A 19,314-nucleotide genomic window follows, 5' to 3' on the forward strand; every position below is an offset into this window, starting at 1 on the left:
TCGAGGAGGCACTGATAAAGTTTAATAGGAATGCTTTGATATTTCACACTTTTAAGCAAACTTAAATCATCAAAAAAGAAGAAGAGATGAAAAAGTTTAACTTCAGAACCATGCGAGCCTTATCTGGGAGCGAGGGTTAGAAGCGAGGCCCCGGCTGAGCACGCACTGCTCGCTGGCAGCGCTCGTGAAGGCAGCGTCATGGCGGTCGCCAGTACACTGAAGCCTTGGCCATTTGGCTATTGCTGAAATGCAGGCAAAGGTGATTAATGTTGCTTCATGGCTGCGACATAACAAGCTCCCACTTGCTGCTCAAATGCAGATGAAAAGTGATTGTTTTCTCTCAGATAAGCCATCAAGCTGCTTTCGGGGTTTGCGAAAAGGTCAGTGTGCCCCTGGCTCACAGTGTTGGTGAGTGTGTGAACATTTACAGTGGCATACTTCACTGTCTGGAAGACTTTGGACTTTATGGTAAAGGTATGCATCACTGGGTTCATACAGTTTGTAAGTTTTCGCTTTTTTCTGATTGCCATGCGGCTTTTCGGTTTGGTTGTTTTGGCGAATTGTCACTGTGCAGTTATAGAAGCTGCTCAGACAGCTGAGACAGAGCCACGTGCAGATTTACAATTCTTCATCAAAGCCTCGTAATTTAAGAAGCCCGGTAAAAGAAAAAGGAGAGCTAACAGGTAACTGCTGAGTTATTTAGGGCTTGTGTCCATATATTTTCTCTGGCAGAAAACAGGCAGGACGCTGAGGAGCTCCATCAAACAAAGCACCCCGTCACTGTGTGTGGGTTTTGTTTCCATGACAACAATATCCTGACAATATATCGCCGCTCCATGCATTGTCATGTGACAGAAAAGCATCACTCCTTTGCGTTTTATTATTGAAGCATAAAATGGACACAGCAGGGACAAACTTCTCCTTCGTTGTCTTGGTTATCGGGGTGACTAGTACTGTATGACACGCTTCCTGAAAGGCAGCAGAAGTGAGAACGCCAGTGCCTTTCTGAAAAGTTCTGAAAAGGTCCCGAAGCGTCTGCAAAAAACGTCAGAGTGCTCTGAAAATGACGCCGAGTGCAGGGCTTTCTCCCCAGCCTGCTGCATTTGCTCTTTCATCATTAGAGTGACTGAAAAAAGACAGACTGAGATGAATATGCTGTATGAACACAGTCAACTCCATCATTTTAAGCTGTAAGTTTTTCATGATAACAACATTCAGTGTTGCGGGACGTCTATTGCAGTGAATGTTGAAACGCTGTTTATATTGTGGCTTTACTTTGCATTGCTCTGATAAATTCATTTACAACTTGCAGCCATTTCTATGCAGTAAAGAGCATGCCAACTCAATGCTCGCCTCCTTTCACGAGGTGAGCGCTTCCCCACCCACAGTAGTTTTAAAATCACTGAAGGACCATTACCTTGTTAAATTTCACCAAAGCAGATTACATGGATGCTTTCAAATGCTTTACAGTACGTGGGAAAACCAAATCTGACGCATATACAGAATTTAAGAGAAGCTGAGAGCTATTTAGCTTTTCTTAAGTACTTTTGTTAAGAGTTTATAAAACTGTGAAATTTAGGCTGCGACCTGCTACACTGTCACTACTCAGCTTTTTGTTCCTACTTTACTCCCAAAATAAACATTTTCAGCCGTGTGCCTGTGTGCATGTTACGTAAGCTGCATGTTATAGTACTGCACTACCAATGGTCTCTGTCCGTGTCGGATCCATGTAGGATAATAAACTGTATTTTACAAACACAGTACTTTTTATGTCACTGGACAACAAATTGTGTAACGCAGAGGTCTTTAGGACTAACCTTTTTCCCCTTTTTAACACTGCAATTTGCTTTTAAATATTAGATACAGCGAGACTTACATGTTCTTACCATTCTTGTATTCATTTCATATATTTGCACCCCTTACCGCTTTCATGGGCTCTGCAATTGCTCTGAAGTGCTTGGAGACATCTTGTGCAGTTTGTATACTTGTTCTGTTTCATTGGCAGAGCTCCTCAGGCAAACTGAGCGTGCATCTGCTTTACATCCTTTTTTTCCAGTCAGTATCCAAGTGAAACAGTTGCAGGATTAGGAAGACGTCACCTGAGCGCACAGGGAAACACTGGTAGCTAAGATAGACGAGAGGACTAACAGCCCGACTCGTACCTGTTCCACCTAACTGTAATCAGAAAAGGAATAAAGGTGAGCCGAACCCAGTGGAAACCAGTGCAACCTGTGGCTGGGCTGTCTGTAGCACAGTGGTCCAAGTCAGGAGGGTGCTCTACAGTCAATCAGCATGTTTACAATGCAGGTTTTACTTTCCTTTGATCGTGTGACAATCCATGACATTTTTCAATTCGTGGCCCCAAGAAGCCCTCAAAGGCAGCAAACGTGAGTCTTGCAGGTACAGCGTCTGTCAAACATGATAAATGGCATGCTGGCAAATAACCTCTGGCTTATTTTAAATAAAAAAAATGCCTGAGGTAGCAGGCAGTGCTTGCCAGATGATGAATTCATAAACATGCAAAACACGAGATATTATTTATGTTACCAATAATAATGGTTTTGTTTCAAGTAAAGCTTAAGATGAGTAGATTTAAATTAGATTTAAATTTGGTCTATAATTTGTTGGCCAACGACACAATCTTTTTGTGGTTTTACCACTCTACATCATCACAGTGGATTTTAAATCAAATAATCATCGTGTCACTGGAGTGCAGGCTTTCTGGATTCATTTCAGTGAGTTTGACACACATGTTAATACACAGTCTCGTTATTAACTAAATTTACTGGCAAAACTGACAGAAATTAATTACAAGGATTGTTTTTAATACTTGTACTAATGCTAATCCTCTGCAGTCATCATTCTGGTTCACGTTGGTTTTATCTCACAGGCCGTGTACAGCCTCTTTTCTTGTGTGTAACTAGTGGTTTGCACTTATAAACCTCTGTTGTCACTGATGAATGCGTCTCTTGGTCATAGACTCTGGCAGTGAAACGTGTAGGTCCTTAAGAACATTTTTGACTTTGTTATATGTTGTTTTTTTCCTAATCATTGAAATAATTCTGTCATCATGCACTTTAGCTGTTCTCTGTGATCTGTGGGTGTTGCTGAGCTGATCAATGCATTCATTGCATTTAAGAACGCGTCAGGGAGCAGGCCTTACCTGGATATGAACCTGATTGTCAGTCCATTTTCCAATTAAATTTGAGTCTTTGAGACTACAGTATTGCATATAAAAATGTCTGTAATAATTGTAGATTAATGGACGTTTGTAAAATCTGCTGAATTAAAGCTAAAAGTCTTCACTTCAATGAAATGTTGATTGCTTGATTTAAATTCCACTCTTGGTGGTGTACGCCACGCTGTGGAGGCAAAAATACAAAAATTGTGCCTTTGTCCAAACAATTATGGACATGGCTCTGTACTCAAAATTGTAAACTTTCAGTTAAAGAAGTTTTAGCGTGGTTAATCTGGGCCAGAGGTGCTTAACTCATAGATACACTAAGAGTGAATATGGTTAAAAAAGGCACAGAAATGTGTACTGTCAGCTATGAAAACAAGTAGAGCAGGTGTGTCAAGCTCAGTTTACATCGCGGGCCACATACAGCCCACTTTGACCCTAAGTGGGCGAGGCCAGTGAAACTCTGACTTTCTGTCAGTTACAAGTTACATGTTTAATGTTTTTCTACATGATAAAGAAAAAGCTGCTGTGACAAAGAAAGAAATCTCTCAGCTCGACTCTTTGGACTGAAATTGTAAGAAACAAATGAGTAAAATGACAGAATAGGTTCTGGTAGCTCAATGCCCAGACTGTCCAGGGTTTTAGTTTTAACTGTAGAAACTTCTACAGCAGAAACGGAAAAACAATCTTTTTCAAAAAAAAACCTGAAACTTTTCTGTTTTTCACAAAGTTGCAAAGGTTTTATTAAAGGCATAGCTAAGCGTATTGCAATTTGCCCTAATTTGTAAAAGTTAAAGTTTCTTCTGTACTGAACAGCAGAAATTAGGATCTCAGAAACGCACAGAGATCGAGCTGTGCAGGAAGTGCAGCCAAAGCAAGAGGGAATCCATGACGATGTGCGAAGCGTAGTTTTGGGCTATTTAGCTGCTGGTTCAGTGAATTTTGGTCAGAAAGTGACAAAAACCTGCAGTTTCAGAATCTGTGAGATGACGCTTTCAGCATCTGGCGGCATGTCTGTGTTCATGCTGTCAGGTGAACAGACGGATCTGCGTTTTGTGTTTTTCCAGGTCAGGGACAAGTTCCTGCCCCAAGTGGAGGAGTTTAAGTATCTCGGGGTCTTGTTCACAAGTGACGGCAGAAGGAAGCGGGAGACAGACAGATTGGTGCTGCAGCTGCAGTGATGCAGACGCTGTACTGGTCCGTCGAGTTGATTTACCGGTCGATCTACGTCCCTACCCTCACCTACAGTCACGAGCTGTGGGTAGTGACCGAAAGAACAAGATCACGGATACAAGCGGCAGAAATGAGCTTCCTCCGAAGGGTGGCTGGCCTCTCCCTTAGAGATAGGGTGAGAGGTTCAGCCATCCGGGAGGGGCTCAGAGTAGAGCCGCTGCTCCTCCACATCGAAAGGAGCCAGCTGAGGTGGTTCGGGCATCTGACAAGGATGCCTCCTGGGCGCCTCCTGGGCGAGGTGCTCCAGGCATGTCCCACCGGGAGGAGGCCCCGGGGCAGACCCAGGACGTGCTGGAGAGATTACATCTCTCGGCTGGCCTGGGAACGCCTTGGTGTTCCCCCGGACAAGCTGGAGAAGGTGGCTGGGGAGAGGGAGGTCTGGGACTCTTTGCTTAGGCTGCTGCCCCCCCAACCCGGCCCCGGATAAGCAGAAGAAGATGGATGGATGGTATTTACATGCTCTTTTTGCTGTTTTAGCTTTTTGGTGGTTGTTGAAATGGTTTTGTGGGCTTTTGGATGAGATTCTGACGTTTCTGTGAAAACCACACGCTTCTATATTTAAATAACAGATCTGGCGGTAATTTCAGATGTTCTCCCTCTCGCCTCCAGTACTGGGGGCATTGGGGTTCAACAAGTTAATTGTTTATTGCTTAATTACTTTGTGTTGTATAAATGGCCATATGGGAGGTTTTTATCAGTAGGAAAAGCTGTGAAACTTGTGAAAAAGCAGTTAAAAGTGCAAAATTTGTGCTTGTTGTGGTGAGCGGCAGATTCAACAAGTTAAGAATCATAAATGGCTTTAAACGCACATTCAGATTCATTTAAACAATCAGAAACCCAGAGTCACTGAAATGCAGCCAGACGCTGCTCATTTTACATCTTCACGTGTTTCTTCCATTTTTCCCGACCGGCTCCCGTCTCTTTGTACCACAACACTTCCTGTCTTGGAAACGCCCCCTTCCTTCTTTCACATGATTATCCCGTATGATCCCAATCTGCCTTTGCATTTGATTGGCTGCATGGTGTGCCCATCTAAGCAGAGCTAAGGAATGATGTCTCAAAGAAAAAAAGCAACATCACGAGTAATGAAACTCCCTGATAAATTAAGTTTTTAATGCTAATCTAACTTAAACCAGTCTGGAGGTATTTTCATTTTTACACACTTTCTATTTGGTTCTCTTTAAATTCTGTTTGATTTAATTTAGACTGTCAAACAGTCTCAGCCGCTGACAATGACAGAACAGCTCTGGCTTCTCTCAGTCTCTCTTTCTCATTTTGTTATGCTTGGTTTAACACTTGTTGGGAAGCTTTTGTTTACAGTAACATAACAAGTTGTCATCTCTTCGAATGACATTATCTTCCTTTCACTTGTCTCTCAGCTGCTCTGCTAGGTGTGTTTTGCAAAGGGCACACAATAAAACAAAGAACAGAAATGGAAGGGAGGGAAACTAGTAGAGCCATGCACGACAGCAGACGCATGCACACGGAGCTAAAAAGAAAGCTCACTAATTTAGCATTTGAATCGTAATGATACGACCAATAACTATGAAATATACACCCACCATCTACTTTGTTAAGCACACCTGTAAAAATGCTTGATAAGGTTAATATCCAGCAATTAAGTGCATTTAAGCAGAAAAAGGCAAAGTCAGAGGAGAATGGCTGGTTTGCTTCGATCTGATAGGAAGGCAACAGTAACTCAGATAACTACGGGTTACAACCAAGTTCAGAAATGCAAAAGAGCATCTCTGAACATCACATCACATCAAAACCTGAAGCAGGTGGGCTACAGCAGCAGAAGACCGCACCGGGTGCCATCCTGTCAGCTAAGAACAGCACGGGATCACAAACATCATCGAAGAAAATTGTACAAATAATAAACGTTCTGATGCTTGACGATTTCTGTAGCACAGTGTTGTTTAAACACTCTAGCCATTGTTTCTGACCACGTCCATCTCTTCATGACCACAGTGGATCCATCGTCTGATGGCCAACAGGATAACGTGCTGTGGCACAAAACTCTAAAACATCTTATTCTGGTTTCACTGAGTTCACTGTATCCAAATGTCCTGCACGATTACCAGATCCCAGTCCAACAGAGCACCTTTGGGATTTGGTGAAACATACGACGTAAATCACGGATGCTGATGAGAAAAAAACTGTGACGCAACCATGTCAAGGTAGACCAAAACCTTTGGGGATTTTTTTAGCACCTTGATGAACTAAAGCAGTTCTGAAGGCCAAAGGGGTCCAACCTGGTGCTAACAAGGTGTACCTATTAAAGTGGCTGGTTAGTGTGTAACAATTTATAAGGGACAAGCAGCAAACTTTGTGTTGCCGAGTCACGCCTTACAGTGAGTCTGCTCCATCTGTGAGCTGACTATTGAAAATTGGCGTGCTTTATGTTTTCTGTGGGGGAATAATGAAAGTGTGGGGAAAGCCAGTTGGCAATTGTCAAGAAATGTGTACATGCTAATGCAGTTTTCTGAATAGGTCCAAAGTTGACACTGTGCATAGAAGAATAACATTTCAGACCGTCTGTGGGTAACTTTCATTCTCTCCATTCTGTGTTAATTCTTCTCTACTAGTGCGACGTACCTATTAAAGTGGCAGAGTAGTGACTAAACATAGAGCTTGGCTCCACGAGCCGCCTCCCCCACTGCTTTTAGAAAGGTACCTGAAAACACCCGCAGACTCTCTCAAAACTAGAGGAAATGTTTAAACATAAGGCAAGAAAACGTTTGCATAAGATGTGTTTTTTGTGCTCTGATGAATATCATACTGCAGTTCAGGAACATCTTTTTCCCCATAAATGGTTCAGATTAGTATCTCACACTCTGTCTCTGAATAAGGACAGTCGAGTTGTCACTCATGATCGTGTTATTAGATAGGAAACACAAAAGCAACACTCGCTGCCTTTATATTTTGTTTCGGCTCTGACCAGTCTTTGATTGACATCTCTAAAAATGCTCTGCAGAGATTTCCATTCTTTAAAGGACACACAATAAGTTTTTGAAAAAAAAAAAAAAACACTGCGACAGGGTGCAAACTGCTGAGGCAGTTTCCACAAAAGCTCCGATGGCTCCATATGACAGTACTTTGATATGTACTTGTAATGTCAATACTACTGTCAAAAATATCCACATTCTGCACAGTATTCACTTCTGCTATTCAGTTGCCAAACGCAGTTAAGGCTTTTTTGTTCTATCTGCATCATTCCTCCTCATCATTGCTTCTTCGCTCCGTGTTTTTAAATATCCCACGGTTCCCTCCCCTGTGTCTTTTCATTCCATTGATTTGTTCCTCTTGAATACATAACCAGACATGAAAACCAAAAATTGCCCCTTTCTCTCCATTTTTTTGTACTCTAGTCAAGTCAAAACAATAGTAACAAAACAACTCTCTATCAGTGTCTCACCATCTTTTTTACTTTATGACTATATTATCCTCCGCTCATCGTTCCTTCATCTCCCATTCTCATCTTTCTGATGTAGATCAGCTGTTGTCCTCTCTTCATACCTTTACCTTCAAAGCTTAACTGAAGATGCATTCCTCCTGATACTGCAGAGTGCTGGTATATGTGTGTAAGTGCGATAAATATGTAATCAAACTGCATAAAAATGCATTGAAATGTGTGGCCAGCAACTTGGTTAACCTTTGCAGAAAGGAAGAAACGTAGGAAAACACAGAAGAAGAAAGAGGAAGTAAATAAAGTAATAAAAGTGACATTGTTGTTTGCTTTTAAAAGCTCATGTGCACAACATAATGAATATTTGTGAAAAGGCTGAATGACAGTGGAAAGGTAGAGAGGAGAAGAAGGACGTATTTTCAGGTGTTCTAACAAATACCAAGGGCTGCGGCACACTTTCGCGCTATTTGTGCATCCTTTTTGTCTCTATGGGCAGAATCTTAATAGAAATGTGTGTGTGCTTCTTTTCTTTTACGTTTGCTTGTCCACAAGTGTCTGAATATGTTTGGGTGTGGGTTTCTACAGTTTTCTTTGCTTGTGTGCGTGTGTGAGTCCGTGACAGTCTGCCACTGACGTACGTGCCTTCATTCGTTTCAGAGGATTATTCATTTCCTTTTGAAGTGAGGCAGCTCGCCCGGCGAGGAAGGTCTGAAAGGCGGCCGAGAGCAGGCTTTCATACTTTTCCAACAGCAGCTTGTCGTCTGGGGGGTAAATACGTCTGTGGACCGCAGAGAAGGAGGGAGAAAGGAGAAGAGAGTGAAGACGAGGTGAGGAACAATGGACAAAGGAAAGGGGAAAATGAAGGGAAATGATGGGTCACAAATGGGGTCATAAAAGTAGAAGGTGAGAGAGACGGAGTGGAAGAATGAGAAAAAGGGTGGTTCAGGTTAAGGAAAAGAGGGATGTGGGGTGGAAAGAGAAGCCGTGAAATATTTAGGAAGTCAGTGGGGGTAAAAAAAAAAAAGTGGAAAAGGGGTAAAGAGATTTAGAGAGACAAAGAAAATAAAAAAAGAACAGGGATAGAAAGAAAGATAAAGATGAGGCACAATAATTGGTGGGAGAGACAGAAAGGTCAAGGTGCAGCAAGTGCAGAGAAAGACAAACAAAAGGTGAGAGTGAAGGAGGAGGAAGGAGGCAGCAAAGAGCAAATACAGACAGAAGAATATTAATGAGACCTTAAGTGAAGAAACTGCATGAACATCAGTCAATCTTTTCACTCGGTGCATTAATACAACAGCTTTCTACACGCTGTACACCGACGTGTGCACGAGCTTCACTGTGTTTGCAGTCTTTGCTAATGCACCCATTCACACATTCACATTTGTGCCCTTAAGACTAAAATAACAGTGCTCGGTGTTTATCCAAGGCCTGAGGGGATTAGAACAATGCCTGGTTACCCTCATAATACATCTGCAAACTCCCAATGCCATCGCTTTAGCCATTAAGTCAAAACAAGGTTATTGTTTTAATCAAGATAAGAACTGGCCTTAGTTATTGCAAAAGCATGAATGTAGCCTGGCGTCTGCACAGACGATATTAAGTGCTAAACTCCCCTCAAGTTGGTTAGAAAAACACTCACAAGCACAGACCTGTGATTAAAAGAGAAAACTATAGAGATGAATGAAGTCACAGCAAGGACACAGCAGTGGAAAATGTTCTACCATGGCACAATGACAGGCCGGCTCTTTTTAAATATTGATTAATAGGCTTTGAGCTACTCACAGATACACGTGTATGTGTAGCAGATTTCTGTGTAATGCCACATAAAGCTGAACTATTTAATTGGACCAAAGCCGTTACCCAGTATTATGCAAACAGGTACATTGATTGTGAGACCTGAGATAAAGCTGCCATTTGAATCCCATCCCTTGAATTCACTATATGTGAGACTTCTCAGTTTCTAGGGTGCATGTAATGGTTCTTTTCATTCCCAAGACACATTTTTATAACGGTCACATAAACGAAAATGGATTCATAACATATGAAAAGAGCCAGAACGTTTCAATCCTAAAGAGCGTCATGAATCACTCGACTGAGAAGCTTAAGGTGAGGCACTTTAATAGTGGATGTTAACTGCTCAGTCTTTTTGGCAGCGTCTATCTCTGAGCAAATGGACGTTTTACGTGGGGGTGACCTCTCACTATTGTTTAACTAAAACGTTTGCTGGGCCTTACTTTCAGTCCTCAACTGGAGTTAAAGAAAAACTAACATCTGAAACTCTACTGAATAAAAACATTTGATTTGGTCAACAGGTCTTTAAAGTTTGCTGTCGCCAGACATTTAAAGGGGCCCGTTCACTCTGGGAGTGTGAACCACATCCCAGAGTGCGCAAAAGATACAAACAGCAGGCAGACAGGGCTTTATCCACTCGCATTAAGTCGACAGTGCAAAAAAAACCTGTCTAAAAACGAGCATTTAGAGTAGTCTGATGTCTGAGGGTCTGCTCACGGGGATTACTGTAGAGCCATGTGAAAAAAGCAAGTGAAAACCTAAATGCACGCCATGATTCAATAGCTCACAGAACCACTTTAGCAGCAATAAGTTGAAGTAATTGTTTTCTGTATGACTTTATCAGTCTCTCACATCACTGTGGAGGAATTTTGGCCCACTCTTCTTTATGATGTTGCTTCAGCTGATTGAGGGTCTGCTCAGCATTTCAATCGGGTTGTCTGCTGTGGATTTGGTGGGATCGCTGTTGCATTGCCCAGTTTAGGCCGAGGGACGGGCCAGCTATCACCACTTTGGTTTTGTCTGTGTAAAGGAAGTTGGTCTACAAGTCTTTTATCTCCGAAACTTTCTTTTTCACATTAATTTACATATGCTGACCTTTTATTTCTATTCTTTATTTTAATATGAGCATTCTCAACTGTAAGCGTACCTCTTTGTGCTATGCACACATATATATATATTACATGTATATATAAAACACAAGCTGTACCCTTTAAAGAATCCTAACTGAAGAGCAAATACCTGCTGGGTTTCCCTCGGCTCACGGTCATTGTCTGTACCTGATACAGTTTCATCTAATAGCACAATGTAAGTCAGTTCATTACCCAAACTCATCTAATGAGAAGCACTGTGTTAATCAGACTTCAGCGTTGTGCAGGGACACTATTTGAATGCTAAGAGGTCTTTACCAGGGTGCTCCAGACAGACGCCAGCCTGCCTGATTGACTGTCTGACTGCCTGTCGAAAAATAGGAAGGAGGTGACAGCACTTCATGCAGGCCTGGATCAGCATTCAAAATTCACCAGCCATTCACTCAAGTGATGAGTCAAGAAGTCACTTAGAGTTGGGAAGACAGCAAGAAGGGTGTGTGTTGTGTGTGTGAGCCAGTTGTGACTGTTTGTCTTTGTTTTTGTGTGTAAGTGGGTGAATGAGGAACATACTGGGAGAGAAAAGCGAGGCGGGGGGGGGGGGGGGGGGGGGGGGTATGTGTTGGATTAAGGTGGGGAAGAGACACAGAGGGAGGAAAGAGCATTAACAATTTATAAGGGACAAGCAGCAAATCTGAACTTTGTGTTGCTGAGTCATGCTGTAAGGTGAATCTGCTCCATCTGTGAGCTGACTATTAAAAATTGACACGCTTAATGTCTTCCAGTGTCCCTGCTGGATTTCGGGGGGAGATAAAAGTGTGGGGAAAAGCCGGCTGCCATTTGTCAAGAAAGGTGTACACTAAAGTAACTTTGTTGTGCACACTGTGCATAGAAGAATAACAATTTGATCCTTGTTCCTACACATCACTGGACAGCTTTCATTCTCGTCATTCGTTCAGTCAGTTCTTCTCTCCAAACAATAGATTCGCTTTTGGTTGTTCTTTCTGCAACAGCTTTATTTGTTTTCCTGAGAGCCTGGCACTCTCGAGATGACCCCCATAAATGTAAGAGCACTGGCACAAGTACAGTGGGTGGTGTTCCTGGAGGGAGAGGCTCTTCGCCCCAGTTGTCTGCCTCTTTCCTACCTGTAGTTCCCCAGATGTTGCTTTTCATGCTCCTCCCTTGAAATCTGCTTGCGAACCTGCGCCAGCCGCTCTTTCTAAACATAAGAGAAGAGCAAAGAGACAAATGACAACTTCTTCCAGATGAAAGTCAGTGCCAACAAAACAATATATTCTATTAGAGGCAAAGACAGAATGAATTCCTGCAAGAAAGAAAAGAGGACAAAGAGTCTCACTCATCAATGACTCATAATTTAGTCCATTTACTCTTTTATTAGTATGTTACAAAGGTGTAATTGTGGAGCTCAGTTGGCCAATTTGGCATAAAGACGAAAGGAGGGGACCACTTTCCTACCAGCACTGCAATCTCATTTAGCTCTAAGCAGCGTGTGCCTTTCATAGATCCAAACCTGGTCTCACACTTCAGCCATAACAGCACTCGAAAACGAAGCGATGCCCTTTTTCTAAAAGGTGCCTTTCCGCCATCTTTCCTCATTCCCACTGATTAGTGCCATGGCTAATCAAAAGGCTAATCAAAGAGGGTGGGAGGCGTTAAAGTACTAGTAGCTGCCACTTTTCCCCATATACATGAGCAAAGCTCCCCCGACTTCATTTCAAAGAGAAAATAATTAAACGGTATGCTTGTGTCAGAAACTTTTGAGTCTTCTGACACAAAGTAAGAAGTAACTGAAACTGAGTTTCTGCTTTTCGACTTGTGTTTCAAGTGCATAATACAGCAGGGTGCTGAGACATATAATTTATATGTCAAATATATTGATGTGCCAGCTGATCGGTGTGTTAAGTAAATGTCTGTAATGACACGTCACAGATCTCTGATGTGAGCCTGTCTGAAGCCAAACCACCTTTTTGTGCACATTTTCGTGTGGCCTGCAAAGCTTAAAAGTATCTCATGACTTACGACCGCCGCTCGAGACTGTGCAGTCATTGTTCTAATCCCCAGGCCGGTTTTGAATGTCCAGGTGGGGAAATGAATGAGTAGCGCTCTCAACTCCCTCGACCACAGTTAAGGAGCACCGCCTTGTACAGGTGCTTAGCATCGCAGATGCTGCCCTGCAGTTTGATACCAGCCAGCGCTTTAGACAACTGTGGTTGTACCTGCGGTGGGACAGTGTGTGTGAAGGAGTGGATATAAAGCCCAGTATTTGTGAATTTAAAAAAAAGTTTTAAATGAATGGATTTCTGTTCCCCTCCTGCTTTCTCTTTCTTTCTGCTCGTCCTCACCAGCTCTTCTCTTCGTCGCTCCAGCGTGTGACGTTGTTTCTCCCAGTCTGAGGAAGCGGCCGAGAGTTTCTTCATGGATCCGTGTCCGTACAGCCGTCTCTGAGCCTCTGCCTTCTGCTGGGCTAGGTTGCGTTTCTTATCACTCGCCCTGGATCAACGAAAAGCAAGACAACTAACATCGCACATACACGGAAAGGGTTCGGATTTAAGAGCTAACTAAGAGCAAAAACATTCTGATCGCACCTTTTAATGTTTGCTGTCACCAAAGCTCTCTTTGTTTAGTTTTGCTTTGCATGTAATGGTTATTTGTAACACTAGACAGTACTGGGAAAAACACACACGCACATAATCAACGGAAAAGGGTTTTTAAAAGTGTCATAATAAAGCCTGACAGCTTGTGGGCCTCCTCCCTAGCTGACCTGAATATCTGCCTTATCACATCATTGTGCTGGTTTAAAAAAAAGACAGACAAAAAGCCCCCACAAAACACTCAACAATACAAAAACAGAGATGAAGCTGAGACACAAACAACTCTGGGATGAACAGGACCAGACAGCTAATTCTGAACAAGTGGGCCACTGCGGTCTAGAGAAAGGGCAATTCATTTTAGTCAATCGCTGGTCCTTTAAATTGGATATTGAGTGCTTTTGGGGGACTGAGGTTTATCAATGTCCATGCCCGACCGGGTCTGAATTGATCCCATTTGATACAGTTGATGTGGTGAGCAGAATCAAGAGCCAAGCCTACCTCTACACAGCACCAGCTCCTCCCTTTGGGGGAAGCAAAGTCATTACTATACAAGGAAAAAGTGAGCGAAGCCCCCCCACACTCACTGTAGCGTGAACATAAGCGCTATGTCCAGTGGAAAGAGCTTCCCCGTGCCTTTCAAGCCCTCCTACGACTTATTTGTCATAAAATAACCAAATCTCCCTTTTTAATCTGTGGCAGCACATTAAACATCAGCCATGTAACAAATCACTTTGAGAAGAGATTTGTTTGGCCCACATGAATCCATTCAGGAGGATGGAGCCGGTCTTTATGTGGGCCCGGTGCACCTCACTTGGCCAAATTAGATGTATACGATGTTGCATGTAATTGATCCAGTGTGTGTGTGTGTGTGTGTGTGTGTGTGCACTTTGTTTGTATATATGTGTGTGACTAGCAGAGCTGAGACTATATTTAGAGCAGTAAGAGGAGGACAAGCACACAGAGAAAAGAGGGAATAAAGAGCAGAGGTCTGGTGTACAATGATCAATCAGGACAGACTCTCCGTAGCCAGGGGACAGAAAAGCATGCCAGCAAACACAAACACGTGCACACAAACACGCACCCTACCTATACGACAAATACATTCCAAAATAAAAACCGTGCGCATTTAAAAGAAAGGAAATACACCCACAAACCAAAACAAAGAGCAGCAGAGGAAGCGTATGTAGATATACGGACCACAGATCAGCGCACAGGTTAAAAAAAAGACACATTCAGAAACTCACAAACACCCAGCATCTCTGATTGAAGGGTTCACAAAGCACACAGTGGATGGTATTGCATGGCTTTGTACCTTGGCCATTATCCGTCTTTTTATCCACCACAGAAACACCAACACACAAATTTAGAAAGACAGCAATTTATTTGTCCAAAGCTTCAACTTCCTGCTGCGTCCACGCTAATGTCACTACTGTCTCATCAGTCTGAAACCAAAACAAGATAATGGCCGGATTGTACTGTGCGTCAAAATAATTTTAAAAAGATAAATAAATAAATAAAAGAAACCTAAGCACCGATTGGAATTCTGAGCATTTAAAGCCCTTTAAAGGAAGGCTTGATACAAACTTCGAGTGCGTCTGCGCACAAAACTTCACCAACTAAACAGAGCAATTGTGAAGTTTGTTGATAAAACATGTAGTGGTCTTATAGGCTTCAGATCGAGCGTGCCAGCAGCAAGGACTCAAATCTTTCCATGTTAAATTCTTTGTTTTCCTGTTATTTCTTTTTGAATGCATAGCTAAGGCTACACATTTATGTGTTTACGTGCATCCATGCCAGACACCTCTACTGATTTCCAGCAAAACTAAGAGGATAAGGCAGCAGGTGACCGGCTGGCTGAGAGGAACACATTTTTTTAATTCAATGTAAAGGCTCCACATTTTTAGAGCAGCAGCATAGTTACTTTCCATATTTATATTCAGCTACTTATTTTTGTGAAAGCCACAGGGAGCCACTAGAGACGGGCAAAAGAGCCGCGGGCAGGATTTGCAAACCGTAGATGCAGTTTGTTGCATCTATTTGCATGGGTGTGTATGTGTAAGACAGGGTGGAAAACAATACCTGATGTTGAGGAGTTTGAGGGCATTGAGCAGCACACCTTTCTTCACATCGTAATCAATCTTCTGATCTGTCCCAAAGCTCGGAGCTCGATTGATCTGTCAGGTAAGAGAGAACAGACACATTCAAAGGATGCTCAGTATTTTTTTCTCTTCTTGTTCTGCTTCATATCACTTTTTTCTCCTTTCTTATCAGTCCAACAGACAGGCTACGCAATTACAGGAGTGAGTTTAGAGCATCTTTGGAGAAAAGAAAAAAAAGATCTATTCCGACAAGGAGAGAAGTAGTGAGAAAGAGATGAAAGTTGAGGGTTTTTTCTCTCTTTGACAGACACTTTGCAACTCTTAGCCTTTGCCTGGGCATAAATCCACTCTGGCACTGACGAGTGTATGCCCGTGCATTTAGAAGAGCATATTTGCGTCAGAGTGAATGCATACAAACAGATTGTGTGGGTTAATCGCTCACCCCATAACTGACCCTGGTTCCTGACTCTGTATCCTAAGATTGCTCGCAACAGCCCGACGCCTCGACGCGCACGTCTTTGCGAGCATCAGAGAACTGCCGTCGCTCAGCTCAGTGCCATCACGGACAATCAAGAGCGCTCAGAGAGATTCCGCTCAGCAAGAAACAGAAAGAGCCACCTCGGATTCGAGGTACAAAAGCAGGTATCATCTGGGGAGAAATTCAAGAGCAATGTACCATTCTTAACGGAACAATTTCCAGCACCAGTGCAAGGTATTCAAATATCAGTTATTATACCTGACACAACAAATCAATTCTTTTTACTCTTTGTTATGTTCCCACAGTGAGAAAGAGATTATGTGAGACAACAAAGGCTGCAAAAAATGGAAGAGAAGTGCAGAGGGAGGGTGAATGAACTGGCAACCGTGAGAGGAATGGTGTCTTTCTATGAGCTGACTTCAAATGACAATGCAACAGATGCCCAACGAAAGGCTGGCCGAGTTTGATACGGCTTGATTTTGGAGATAAGTCGGCTCTTTTATTAACAATGTCCAAAAGCCTTAGACCGCCCATTTTCTTTTTAACGTCTGGGTGATGTGGTCGTATGGGATAAGGGTTTATTTGTTGAGTAGCGAAGGGAATTTTGTCACTTTGTTGCTATAAATCAGTTCAACAAAATCAGAGGTTATGAACAGCAACAGTTAACATCACCTTAATAGACAATGTCCTCCTATTAATATATTTTCCGGGGTTTTTTCTCAATTCATTGACAATGTTTATGTACCCTGAAGTCAAAATTATCTGCTTTTATGAATGAAAATCACAGCCAACTGTCTGGGCGTCTAGCTGGAAATTCAACCTCTCCCAGTAGCCTTACTCTGCAGTCAACGTGAGTACTTGTGTCACAAACACTATTCCTCTAGTTCCCGTCTTCCTTTGGAAAAAAGCCGTTGGATACAGTTGAACACATCAAAGCAGGACAACAGCCAATCACAAGTCGGGATTTCAGTAACAGAGCAAAACTGAGCTAATCACAGGTTTTAGTGTCTATTACAGATCCCGTTCTATCCACCAATCAGGAATGTGGGGTAAAGGACGGTAAAAGAGATGGATGGAAAAAAAGGCTGGCGTGCAGCATCAAGCTATTTGGAACCATGAGGTTTTCCCGAGCACCAAAATTTGAAAGCCCCTTTGGAGACGGCATGCAAAGCCTCTCAAGGGTTGTGGGGGTAGTTCTCTGTAACTCCATCCCTCCTTCTCTCTCCTACATCTGAACTACCCATTACTAATCCTGACATAAAGGTGCTCAGTGCTGTGTGGCAGATTCGGGAACAGTGATGTAAGATAATATTTACACCGCTGCTAGACTCCCAGGAACTGCGAGAGCCAGAGCGTGTGTGCGTAACCCCCCCCCCCAAAAAAAGGCCGTAACTGCTGAAAGACTGCGCATTAGGATCACGAGGCAGCTATAGAAAATAAAATAAAGGAGAAAAAATGTAAATCTGCACCTTCCAGCGATCAGCAGCTACACCCAAACTGACCTAAGAAACGTGACTGTTGTGATACCAGGAAGCTTTTTATTCTTGCTATTTCCTCAGAAACTCGATACTGAGCTGTGGCTGTCTGTAAATATGCATATAACCTTCCCTGGGCTGTCACTGCCTGAGTCCCTTTAACTAGTTTAGGCAATAACTCCATAAATATCACAGGTGAGCTACAAAAGCCTCACAAATATGAAGTGTGTTTGTACGGACGTGCCCTTGTAAGCGTGCGTGTGCGTGTGTTTTTTATTATTTTGTATACAGCAGCCATTTATCAGTACGGAGGTGATGAATGTGTTCTAGCACCATGAGGAAAACAGGAACAGAGAGACCCTATGCAACTCTTTCGCTCAAAAGAATGAAGTGTACAATCCTCTCTGTGCCGAGGAGGACGGCGCTCCACTTCATCCTGCAGTTATCTTATCAAAGAAAGCGAAACATTACTAAAGAAAAAATAAATAAAAGAAGGTCTGTGTTCATTTAGAGCGCTCGCCAATGTGACAGCCACGGTGAAAACAGTATGGCTTTAGAGCGCCGTAGCCCATAGGTAAGAGCCAGACTGGCAGTGATCCTGGTGACGCTCGTCTCGTTACTTGTCTTCGTTTCTTAGTTTGATTCGTGGTGTCAAGCTGTCACAGGAGAGACTGGCATCGCAGCGCTCGCTGGCTTTCTTTGCTCTCCCTCAGCTGTTTTGTCTCTCACCTTCTTCTTGCAGCCAGCTGCACTCCTCTCCTCCCTAGTTTCTATTTCCACTCTGTCTCTCACCATGTTTTTCTGACTGGTCACCACTGACCCTGCGCTCCCCTCCCGTCCCCGCTCCCTCCCCGTGCTAGCCCTCATTCTCCGGTCGTTACCTCTCTTCATTTTTCTCTCGCTCTCTGTGTTTCTGTGTTCTCTGTTTCCTCCCTGGCAAAAGGAAGTTGAACCAGTCTGGTCCTAATGAACCCCTGCAGGCTCCCAAAACCCCCCACTCTGATTTCCTTAAGTAACTCTGGCAGGGTCTTAAAGGAGCCCTCGGTTGCTCCAAGATGCATTCAATAAAAACGTCAGATGAAAAGATTAGAAACTCCTTTTTACTCATTCTTTGATTCGGTTCAGCTTCAGCGACGCATCGCTGTAGCCAAAATATCACTTGGTCAAAAAGCATATCGGTCTTTAATTCTTTCACAGGACCCTTTATCCCCATCTGATTACTGAATTAAACGTACAGAGATGAAAGGGTTATAACAAAAACAAAGACGGGAAATGTAAAGCTTTTATTTTCAGCACCTTGAGTCGTGGGATTGAGATGGCTCATAAAAACAAAGAGAAAACCGTAACCTGCCATCGTTCATGAAGACCACTGTGAAATACAGGCTGTTGCCGGGGAGCCTCGTGAGACTTTTTTTTTAAACCATCCATTTGGTTTGAATTTTCGGTGAACAGCAAGTCCCTCTACTGATCTTTATTTTGAGCACTAAAGTACAAACAAAACAGGGAGAAATGCAACCGGTAAATTTTACATGGCTTATTTAATTTGATAATGCCTGGTGATTTCCAAGTGGAAAATTCCATTCAGCCACTGGTTTGAACATGGATCTGTTGATGTTTGATCTGTTGAAGCATCTCATTCAAGTAAATTTAATTCACTTTTATTGATATAGCATCAAATCATAACAGAAGTCATCTCAGGGCACTTGATACATAATGAAGTTACGGCATTATAACATTATAATTGAGATCTAAGTGTGTTGCCCAAGGATAGCCAGTAAGCAAATATGAGCCAAACAGCACAATAAATGCCTAACAATGAGATCACTATAAACCGGGTCATAGGTCGTTCTGCACAACTACAGAGAATAAAGTCTCCACTCGTATTATGATGAGACGCTAACTGATGCTCTGTCTGTTGTTATCACTTCAATTATGAATAAAACCATTAACC

The 19,314-nt window shown here is 42.8% G+C and overlaps 1 protein-coding gene across 4 annotated transcripts in view; it reads right to left on the reverse strand.

The window, feature by feature from the left end:
• Nucleotides 1–19,314, reverse strand: part of ttll7 (tubulin tyrosine ligase-like family, member 7) — an 82,118-nt gene that overhangs the window by 25,170 nt on the left and 37,634 nt on the right. For all 4 annotated transcript variants that reach the window (XM_026193852.1, XM_026193853.1, XM_026193851.1 and 1 more), the window contains exons 10-13: nucleotides 15,391–15,485; nucleotides 13,063–13,210; nucleotides 11,845–11,918; nucleotides 8,466–8,601 (exon numbers count right to left, since the gene is read on the reverse strand). In XM_026193852.1, coding sequence (XP_026049637.1) covers nucleotides 8,466–8,601; nucleotides 11,845–11,918; nucleotides 13,063–13,210; nucleotides 15,391–15,485 — 453 coding nt within the window. The remainder of the gene's footprint in view (nucleotides 1–8,465; nucleotides 8,602–11,844; nucleotides 11,919–13,062; nucleotides 13,211–15,390; nucleotides 15,486–19,314) is intronic.

The sequence above is a fragment of the Astatotilapia calliptera genome, chromosome 15 (assembly GCF_900246225.1).
Source record: "Astatotilapia calliptera chromosome 15, fAstCal1.2, whole genome shotgun sequence".
NCBI lineage: Eukaryota > Metazoa > Chordata > Actinopteri > Cichliformes > Cichlidae > Astatotilapia > Astatotilapia calliptera.